The 11,185-nt window shown below is 40.7% G+C and overlaps 1 protein-coding gene across 1 annotated transcript; it reads left to right on the forward strand.

Moving 5' to 3' along the window:
• Positions 1-244: 244 nt before the first annotated feature.
• gpr37b (G protein-coupled receptor 37b) lies at positions 245-10,678 on the forward strand. Its single transcript, XM_077235165.1, has 2 exons — positions 245-1,814; positions 9,842-10,678. Exons 1-2 carry the CDS (start codon positions 816-818, stop codon positions 10,649-10,651), a joined length of 1,809 nt encoding a protein of 602 aa, XP_077091280.1. The 5' UTR covers positions 245-815; the 3' UTR covers positions 10,652-10,678.
• Positions 10,679-11,185: the final 507 nt, after the last annotated feature.

The following is an 11,185-nucleotide window of genomic DNA, read 5'->3' on the forward strand; positions in this document are numbered from 1 at the left end:
GTTTCGCTTATATACCAACAACATATATTGATATTTATATTCAAATATTTTGCATGTACTATGCACGTGTTGAATATTAAAAAGTCAACGAATAGGCTATTATTATTTATTTTATGAAAAAATGTTGACGTTTCACTTTCACTGTGTTACTGTGGCACAACGTTGTAATTTAACTCGTATAATCCCGTGTTACATTCTAGACTGATCGGATTATGATTCTGTTGACATGCGTAATTACGCATGGTAATGAGTGTGGTGCGCAGGGGCGGGGCGGGGTCGCTCCAGCTGCGGGGGTCCACGGGGCTGGTGCTGATGGATCCGGCTTGACAGAACAAGGTTATCCACCAGGAGAGATAGAGCCCGTCCATTTTCTTCATCAGCTTCTCACTCGCAGCAAAGCAACTCTCCGCACGCTCGCGCCACGGAGCGCGTCCCCGGGACTCCGCTTCTCCGCGCACGGCAGACTCCAGGTTGCCGCGCCCAACAGATCCCGGGATGCGACCGATTCCTGCAGCTGGCTGGGATGCAGTGCGCCTCAGAAGCTGAAATAATGTCGTTTGAAGGGAATAACGCCTCGCTGTCACTTTGCTAAGACGAGGAACGCGACGGGAGAATCTCGAGGAGCAGGTTTTCATTTGCCGCACAATACAGGAAAAGTCATTTGCATGGATCTAATTAGCCTTTTACCGATCATTCACGTGTGAACTTTTTCCTCTGACCATGTGAATCTGGGAAGAAAAAAAGATTGTGTTTTATATGCAATGCATCACATTAGAGTGTTTTTCTAACATCTTCAGCACACTGACTCGTTGAAGATGCAGACGCTGCTTTTAAGAACGATCTTTGTCATTGCAGGATGTCCACATGTTTTGTTGCATGGAGAAACCCGTAATGCACACACCAAAGAAACAGGCTGGGTTACTCTTAGGAGCCTTCATGATCCGAAAGCCAGCGGCACACACCCTGCGGGGCATCGAGCCGCAGGTAAACCTGCCTTTGACATCAAACACACTTCAGGAGACAACAGGAACTGGTCCTCACATCTCTGGAGTGCAGGTAAATCTGTTTACGTAAAAAACATAAAAAATCTCATGTCGGGCACAGATAGTGACACAAACCTACATAAGCGCTTGCGCCGACATAGAAGGAAAAAGTTAAATGGTGAGATGCCTGCTACCATGGGAACAGCAGATGGACACAATAACTCCAAGCCATATTCAATGAGCAAGAGAGGGGACCGCGAGAGAAACCACAGACGCAAAAGAGGCACAAAGGAACACCATAAGAAAACGTTTAAGAGGGGCCCGAATAAAAGCACTGCCTCTTTGACACCAGTGGAAAGTTATTATAACGCCCTGACGTCCTCTCTAACCCTGTGGGAACCGATGCCCAAGCCTCAAGCTCTCACCTCCACAGATTTCCCATTTGATCTCACCAGATACATTGAACTCCACACCAAACAGATCGACGACCCATGGGACGCCACGCCAATGACCCCTCCGTACGCCGATGACGAGGAGAGCGAACTCTTCCCCAATCCTTTCTACCCCGTCACTAGCGAGACATATGGGGCATATGCCATCACTATCGTCTCGCTCCTTATTTTTGCTGTTGGAGTAACGGGGAATGTAGCAATAATGTGTGTCGTGTGCCATAACTACTACATGAGGAGTATCTCAAATGCTCTTCTGGCTAACCTGGCCATCTGGGACTTTGCCCTGCTCCTGTTTTGCCTGCCTCTCGTGGTGTTTCACCAACTCACAAAGACCTGGCTGTTGGGCCAGTTCACCTGTAAGGTCATACCATATATTGAGGTAATGCATTGTGTTCATTCATATTTTGTGTGCATAATGTGGCAAAGGTACATGCATTAAAACTCATACCTATAGTAAACCTTTTGCATTTTCCCACTTTTCACCCAAAATGTTTCATTTAATTGCCCTCATGTTGTTCCAAACTTACATTTCTTTCTCTTGCGTGATACAGGAGGATATAGGCCTAAATGTAAGATTTATCCATTTGAATTGCATCCATTTGGATGATAAACAAACTAGTAAACTTAATGTGATGCATATTTCTCAGGCATACATAAATAAAACAGATCTGCCCTCGAAAAACCATGGAATAGTTTATCAGCACCTATTTGCATCAATTTGATTTGATTTGCATCGTATTTTCAAGATGCACTCATTCAAATGACTTAAATCCGCATAAATCTGTTCACATTTACTCAGTTGCAGGTCATGCACAAATCCGTTTGAGAGTGTTAGGTTTGCTTTTTTTGTTTTGCACAGAAGGGTGAGGTATTGAAATTGTGGCACTGTGGGTAATCCTGTCTCGTGTGGAGAGACGTCATGTAAAGGAGCATCCACCCTGCCCTCGGGACACCTGCACTGACCTCTGTCACACTCCCGTCACACACTGTACAGCGCAAACACAACCTGAAATCTGCAGACGCCCCGCTGTGCTCCTCATCTGCTCACCACACCCAGTTTCAGCACAGCTCACTGTACGATACTGTCAAATCATTGTGAAACCTTGGTCTAACACAAAAAATATCCAGATCATATTTCACACCAAAATCAAATAGAAATTGCATGCATAATGTCAAATTATTGAAGCCTTTACCTTTGCAACATTATTTTCCTGAATATTAGGTATAAAGTATTTTATTTATTCAAATCGGGGTTGCAGATATATATTTATATTTTTTCCTCCAAATCACTTTTCCTATAAAGGGAAAATTTCACTAAAATTCCTATAATTTTTTTATTTCATTTTATTTTATTCAATTTTGAATTAATGTGTTCCGGTATTTTTTATTCCTATTATTCTAATTGATTTTCATTATATTTTTCTTTTTATAATGTGCACACTAATACAATTATTTTAAATTAAAATAAGCATTAATTTAATGCACAAAGGCAGTAATGAGAAGTTGTTGGGTTTTTTTTTACTTGATGATAATCAGATTTGAGAAGTAAAATGCCATGAAAACAATACAATAACCCAAAACATTAATGTTCCTCAAAACAGGCTTCATTTTCTTTAACAAAAATATTATTTATTTATTTATTTTGACTTTAGGGGTGAAATATGACTCGGACATGTTTTTGATGCTTTCTTGTGATCGGACGACTCGTGAACGAAACAAACAAAATCGTAATGCTCAATATTGCATCATTGGAGGCATCAGTTAACATGACAACGATGAACTAAAAACTGAAACGTTTTTCCGTTGCATTTTACACGTCGCAAAAACGACTAAAAATGCTGTATTATGCAATCCAGGCCAGTAGATGGGGATGCTACTTTGGGAAGAAACATGCGCATGACGTCACTGTTTTTGTAGTTTACACAGAGAGGATAACATTATCGTATACAAAAACTTGCACTTAAAAACTGTTTGGGTTTTCAAAATTGCAGGCCGCATCAGAGATTTCGGGCTTTCTCCATTCAAGCAGATTGGACCAAGATGGCCACCGACTTGCCTTGAAGACACTTTTGTGATACACTCGTCCGTTTGCCTTGGACAGTGAGACTGTGTGAGTTGCTATTGTGAATGTGAAGGCGGTGAGGGGGATGTTGAGACGTTGGTGTTTTGGAAAGGAGAGCTGTGCGAATGCGGTGTCCTGGTGACACACACTGCGTGGCTGCTGTGATTGTATGGGACAGGCAGCGACGGCCTGGAGGCTCGGCCTGACAATGGTGAAGCTGAATGAAAACAAGTGTGTGTGTGTGTGTGTGTGTGTGTGTGTGTGTGTGTGTGTGTGTGTGTGTGTGTGTGTGTGTGTGTGTGTGTGTGTGTGTGTGTGTGTGTGTGTGTGTGTGCAGCGCAGCTACTGTATGAATGCGTTCTGGCTAAGTGGTGAGTAAAGTCAGTCTTAAGGGCAGATTGTGAGCAAGTGCTCCACCGGGAGAAAACGCCTCCAGCTACATTACTAAGACCAATGTAGCACACACACACACACACACACACACACGCATGCATGCATGCATGCATGCAAGCTTAAAGGTGCATTGTGTAATATTTTTGAGGATCTATTGACAGAAATGCAATATAAGATCCATAACTATGTTTTCAGTGGTGTATAAAGACCTTGCACAATGAACCGTTATGTTTTTCTTACCTTAGAATGAGACATTTATATCTCCATAATCGCGCTCCCCTTCTATGGAGGTCGATGTATTGTGTCGTCATGTTTCTACCGTAGCCGACAGCGAACACACAGCGCTACAGAGCGCGTTTCCTCACTACCTTGAAAAAGAAGTTTTATAAAGATGTATAAAGACCTTATTTAATGAAACGTTATATTTGTATTACCTTAGAATGAGCAGTTTCTGTCTACACACACCGCGGGTTCCCTTACATTGAAATGCGCCGACATGTTTCTACGGTGGCCCTAAACGGACAAACGCGTTTCATTACTATGTTGTTCTTCGTGCAAAGAAGCAAGCTTAGTTCAGCGAATAAAACACTGACACAATGATGAACAAGTAACAATAATATTCGCAATAACATATAGTTTTACTGAATAATTAAGTAAACATAATTTCTTAATTTATCCTTGTAAAGAAACCTCATTGCTGAACTGCTACTCTCTGCCGTCTCAGACGATGACATATTTTCCTGTCGGCCACCGTAACTTCTGTTGGTTGCAATTCGTAACCTCACCACTAGATGCCGCTAAAATCACACAAAAATCACACCTTTAAAGGTGCAGTCTGTAAGAATAACAGCTAGTGGTCTAAATAGGTACTGCAGTTCTAATTCAAAATATGGCAGATCGATGTTCCCCGCCTCCTCAGACTCGACGCTCACGAGGGTTGCCAGTTTAAGGAAACGCAACAGGAACGAGCTCAATTGACAATGAAAGCCGAGGAGTCTTACTTAAAGTTTACTTAACTTAAACTCTTACTTACTTAAACTCTATCTTACTTAAAATCTTACTTAAACTCATAAGTTAATGAGTTGATTTATCCACGTTCTAATGTTCTCTTGTTAATAGAGATTTTTAGATGGATACCGAGACTTTTTAGGTTGGGAAGAATCTGCCATTTCTGACCCAATTTGTTTGCTACGGTTTGCTACAATATGATGTTTACTGCCAACTGGCATCTCCGGGTGTCTATTATAGAATAGATAATATTATATATACTATACTATTGGCTGAACTGGCAGTGGGCGGAGTCACACATACCAAAACAAAAACAGACATCGCAACACCGAAAGCACATTTCAAAGTAAAAAAACTGGCTGTAGAAGTGATTTTCAGCATGTTTACTCAATATCTGCAAAAATATTATGGTATTTCTTTTCTTTAGTAGAGTGAAGAAGTTACATACAGCACCTTTAAGAATAAAACATGGTGCGTGAAATAGGGTTTATAGTTCATGTGAGCTGGAAGTCTGACACTTTTCACATTGACGTCCCCTCACTTGTTGTTTTCAGGTGTATGTTGTGGAGTTCAATAAGTTCAGCGAATGCCGATATAACTTGTCTGATCATTGAGCTGGTTTTATCAGAGGTCTGACATTTCTTCCTAGGAAAGGTTGAGGAAATGCGTGTCGGAGCACTGTTTTAACTTGACTTGTGTTTTGACTGGCCTTAAGGTGCGTTCACACCGCCGCCGACTTGAGCTTCCAAAGCGGCCGGAAGTCATTCATTTTCAATGGAAGCTGGCTTCTCTCAGCTGCAAGGAGCGTCAAATCCCTCGGCGTCGCGTTTTGGGCGTTTTGAGCGTTTTGAGCGTCAATCAGAAAGTTGAAAGAAGCTCAACTTTATGGTAATGAGCTATGACGCGGTTCAGCGGCAAGCAGCGGCAAAACGCCAGAAACCAATCAGAATAAAGACGTCCTTCACTCTGGCTGATTCCGGAGAAACATACGATGTGAACTTTCGTTCCTACCAAAACATTAGTTCCGAGAAAATGGAGGAGAAGCTGATAATCGCTGTTGCTGGGTTTCCTAACATATATGATATGACGTTGTTTGCTTACAGGGACCAGTTACAAAAGAACGAGGCATGGGAATGCAATTCATTTGCTCACGGTGACAAAGATTTGACCAATTGCACTAATGCAAATAATAGCCTAATGCAAATAATAATAATAATAATAGCTAATTATTATTTTTTTCCCCGACCAAAAGTGACCAAAACAGTTAATAATAAAAATGCTGTCATTATAAAAGGTTTCTTCAATGTATTGCTTGTTTTTTTCTGTTTATTACATTTCATGTTGTGACACTTCTATTCTCCCTGCTACGTCAGAGCGTCCAAAGCGTCAACGAGCTTCCCCGTGCTTTTTGACAAGCGTCCTTGACAGAGCGGCCAGAGCTTCTTTGACGCTCAAGTCGGCGGCGGTGTGAACGTACAGTTAAGCTTTTTGGAGATTGTATCAGTCACAACATTTGCAGGAAGACCTCATCTCATTTGAGCAAACATGCAGTTGAGACGCATCTAACAGTTCAGCTTTCTGGCACAGTATTAAAAATTTTAGGCAAGCAAACAGCACTTACATTTTATCCAGATTGTATTTTGGAGATATTTTATTGTATTACTTTATTTTTTAATTCCCCAAACCATTTTTCTTATGAAGGGTTGTAGGTATTTTATTTTATTAATGTATTATGTATTTTATTTTATTTCCTCCAAATCGCTTTTCCTATGAAGGGTTGCAGATTTGTATTTTATTTTATTTATTTATTTCTCCAAATCACTTTTCCTATGAAAGGTTCCAGATAATTCTTTTTTTTTTCTATTTTATTTGTCCAAATTGCTTTTACGCAGGTATTTTATTAATTTAATTCATCCATCTGTTTATTCTCCAAACCTCTTGTCCTGTGTAGGGTTGTGGGTAATTTTATTTCAGTTTATTTTATTGTTTGGCTTGTTTACTGGTTTTTGTTGGCTTTCAATTTTATTAGTAACCCACTTTGTGTTTGTGTTTTTGATCCAGGCTGTTGACTCTTTTTCTAATGGCCTGACTTTATGTAGCTGAATATATCATATATAACACTATTACTGTAATAGCTTTTGTTTCTAGCTCGCTCATGCTTCAGTGCCGTCTCATTTGTCAAAATGTAAGAAGTAATGCCCTCGCTGCTGGCAGTGGCCCAGAAATGGCCTCCAGTCTGAAAGTAGCCGTTAAACCAGATTAATAACCAGCACCTCCATCCTTTTAGAAAGCCTCTTAATCAGAGAATTAATGAGGCGTTAGTAAAGCCCATCTCAGCCAACACCATCATCTCCTGCTGCTAAAACCTGTAAGCTAGAAGACGCCTGCAAATGTCAGGGTTCGAGATCTGGACTGTTTACCAGAGCGTGAGGTGTGTGTGTGTGATTTACCTCAGTTCAAGTCACATGACCATCACATGTGAATCACATATGTGTCAAATCATGATGAAATTAATCAAACATGAATTAGAGCCATTTCTTTGCACTTTTTAATGCTCTTGCAAGTTTTGCGACATAAATAGAGTTTGATGTCATAAAAGTAGCTACAAACCTATATTTGTAGGACAAGCGGTTTGGAGAATTAACAGATGTATAAAATAAAATTATAAATTAAATTTAATAAAATATCGCCAAACCTTCTTAGGAAAAGCGACTTGGAGAAATAGAATAAAATAAAATAGAATATCTGCAACCCTTCAAAGGAAAAGCGATTTGGAGAAAATAAAATACAAAAATAAATGAATTAATGAATTGAATAAAATATCCACAACCCTTCATAGGAAAAGTGATTTGAAAAAAAAAAATATATATATATATATTAATTAATTCATGAATAAATAAAATAAAATATCTGCAACCCTTGATAGGAAAAGTGATTTGGAGAAATAAAATGATTTCTTTTATTTTTTTATTAAAAACAAATTCTGCAATTTCTTCTTTTTTCAGTCAGGAAGCATCACTTTCTGACCTGCTGTTGAGAATAAGCTCATCCTACAAATTAAACCGAAGATCATTCAGTGAACTGAGCGTCTAATGGTGCAGGATGGATGTGTTTCACACCTATGGAAATAATGCAGCACCATTACAGTGTCTTAATGGACACAATGGTCCATAATGGATTCTGAACAGTGTGCTTTTTGTCGAAATGATGAAGCATCTAACCAGTGTTTTTTTGGAGATGAGAAAGGCGGTCTGGTTTTCATGGCGAGCGCGTTACGCTAATTGTCTCCTCCTTGATGCTGATGTGCCTGATTGCTCTGTAATTATGATAATGAAGACAAACACTTAGTTGCCTCTTTCATTTGGGTTTGTATGATCCGCTGGGACGCAGTTGCGAGAACGTGGCCAAGAATCTCTCCAGTCGTCTCCTATTCATTGCTGTTGTTTCTTTTGTGTCGCCTCTGTAAATACTCTTTCATATCACCCAATTTACTGTGGCAATATTCATGGCGAATGTCCCGTTTGACAGTGGGAAGTGTGCGTTCAGAGGGTTTTAGGGCCCTTCTCTGTGCCGTGTGAATGAATTGCTGGGCCACGGGAGGTTGGCTTGTCTGTCACGATAACACAAGAGACATGAGAACTGTTAGTTTCTCGTTTTGCAATCCTGCTGTTATGTGCCGAACGATTAATAAGGAGAGTGTTTCCAGCTGTAGGACTGGGTTCAGAGAGTTGCCAGACGATATTCAGACTTCCTTTTCAAGCAGTTTGTTTACGCCGCTGGCCTTGCGCACCTATTGACATATAATGTAGTATCACACAAACAGGGCTGTCGTCATAGCAACATTTTAACAGGTGATATACTAATCAAATTTCATGGATCTCGATGGCATTTCTGAAAATCAAAAATGAATGAATGCATTCCTTTAAAAAATTGTATATAAATGTTATCAATTAATCCCATTTTATCGCATGTTAATTAAATTAAAACAATGTTAATAGTAATAAATCCATTCAACTCTTTTATATATTAATTTAATTAATTTAAAAAAATGTAATTTTATTTAATTGATTGTTTAAATTTATTTTAAAAAATTGGTAACACTTTATTTTACAGTGTAATTACCATAGTAATAACCGTAAATGATGCATAATTGCAACTAACCCTTAACCAAATCCTAATCCTTCTCTAACCCAATAGTAAGTACATGTAGTTGCTTAATGTTACTCAGTAGTTAATTATATAATTACACTATAACAATGACACCTCAAATAAAGTGTAACTAAAAGTAGTAATTAATATTTAATTATGTACATATATAGAAAAACATAAACGAAGGACTGTTTTGCATTATTTAAAGTTTAAATAAAGAAACGTAACTCAACTAAATTGAACGTAATTCAACTAGCGCAGTGGATTAGACAAATGCCTTTGGTGTGAGAGACCCGGGTTCGAAACCACTGTGAGACACCAATGTGTCCCTGAGCAAGACACTTAACCCCTAGTTGCTCCAGAGGCGCCCGACCTCTGAAATATAGCAATACAGTCGCTTTGGATAAAAGCGTAAAATGAATAAATGTAAATGAAACCGTGTATATATAAACGAGTTAAATTAAATTTTAAAAAGACATTAAGCATTTTCATTTTTTAGACTTTTAATCCATTTAAATTGATTAAATATATTAAAAGGATAGTTCACCCCAAATTCTGTCATAATTTATTTACCCTCATGTTGTTCCAAACCTGTATGAGTTTACCAACATTCTTCAAAATATCTTCTTTTGTGTTCATCAAACAGTTGATGGACCCCATTGACTTCCATGAAACTATTTTACCACCATTCCTCAAAAATGTATTTTAATGAATACATTTGAATGAATTAATGTATATATCATCAACAGCACTTTTAATGAACAATCAGTGTTTGTGTTCTTGTATTTCCCCAGGTTGCGTCTCTCGGCGTGACCACCTTCACGCTCTGCGCTCTGTGCATCGACCGCTTCCGCGCCGCGACCAACGTCCAGATGTACTACGAGATGATCGAGAACTGCACCTCGACTGCCGCCAAACTAGCCGTCATCTGGATCGGCGCGTTACTCCTCGCCCTCCCCGAGCTCCTGATTCGCCAGCTAGTGTCGGAAAACGGCGATGGCACGCTAGCATCAGAGCGTTGCCTAATCCGTATCTCGACTTCCCTCCCCGATACGCTATACGTGCTCGGCTTGACGTACGAAGGCGCGCGTTTGTGGTGGTGTTTCGGCTGCTACTTCTGCCTGCCGACGCTCTTCACCATCGGGAGTTCGGTTGCCACGGCCCGGCGGATCCGACGTGCCGAGCGCGGCTGCGCAAGAGGCAACAAGAAGCAAATCCGATTGGAAAGCCAAATGAACTGCACCGTCGTGGCGCTAGCCATTGTGTACGGGGCGTGTGTGGTGCCGGAGAACGTGTGCAACATGGTTTCGGCGTACATGGCGGCCGGGGTCCCGCAGAGCACCATGGCTCTGTTGCACTTGATTAGCCAGTTGTTGCTGTTCTTACGGGCCGCTGTGACGCCGGTTCTGTTGCTCTGCTTGTGCCGACCCTTCGGACGGGCTTTCCTCGAGTGTTGCTGTTTCTGCTGTGGGTTCTCGACACACTCCTCGGCCACCGCGAGCGACGACAACGAGCACGAGTGCACGACTGAACTGGAGCTGTCGCCGTTCAGCACGATACGCCGAGAGATGTCCAACTACACCGCCACTGGATCACACTGCTGAGTCCAACACCCTGTTCAGCACAAGCAGGGGCGCCTCGCGGTTAAAGGGATAGTTCACCCAAAAATTCAAATTCTGTCAGTAATTACTCACTCTCATGTTGTTCAACCCCGTAAGACCTTCGTTCATCTTCAGAACACAAATTAAGATATTTGTGATTAAATCTGAGAGCTGGATCACTCCTCCATAGGCTTCTAAGGGATTGAAACTTGTTCCTCGAAAAGTTATTAAAGACATTGTTAAAATAGTCCAAGTGACTACAGTGGCTCAATCTTAAAGGAGAACTCTGGGCAATTTTTAAGTTAATCTTGATCGTTAGACCTTTGTGAGTAGTGACTATAGAAAAAAAAAACGAACCGGATTGGTGCTTGCTACGCGGAGCTGCGACTGCGAATGCCCAGAGCTCCCACCCAGCTAAAACGGCAGCTATGGGGGCATCGACATAAAGAGCGTTTTTGAGCCTCTTAACAGACACAAAATGCAATTAAAATGTCTGTCCAACATGAACAGGGACCCTACATGTGAACAAGATGCGTT

This window comes from Siphateles boraxobius, unplaced genomic scaffold (assembly GCF_051911475.1).
Source record: "Siphateles boraxobius isolate OS27281-9 unplaced genomic scaffold, OSU_SipBor_1 19, whole genome shotgun sequence".
Classification (NCBI taxonomy): Eukaryota; Metazoa; Chordata; class Actinopteri; order Cypriniformes; family Leuciscidae; genus Siphateles; species Siphateles boraxobius.

What these genes read in the sequence shown, in the direction of transcription:
- gpr37b (XM_077235165.1), top strand. Translation starts at nt 816, where the DNA reads ATGCAGACGCTGCTTTTAAGAACGATCTTTGTCATTGCAGGATGTCCA. An exon ending in AGGTCATACCATATATTGAG is followed by an intron (nt 1,815 to 9,841) that starts GTAATGCATTGT and finishes GTATTTCCCCAG; the next exon opens with GTTGCGTCTCTCGGCGTGAC.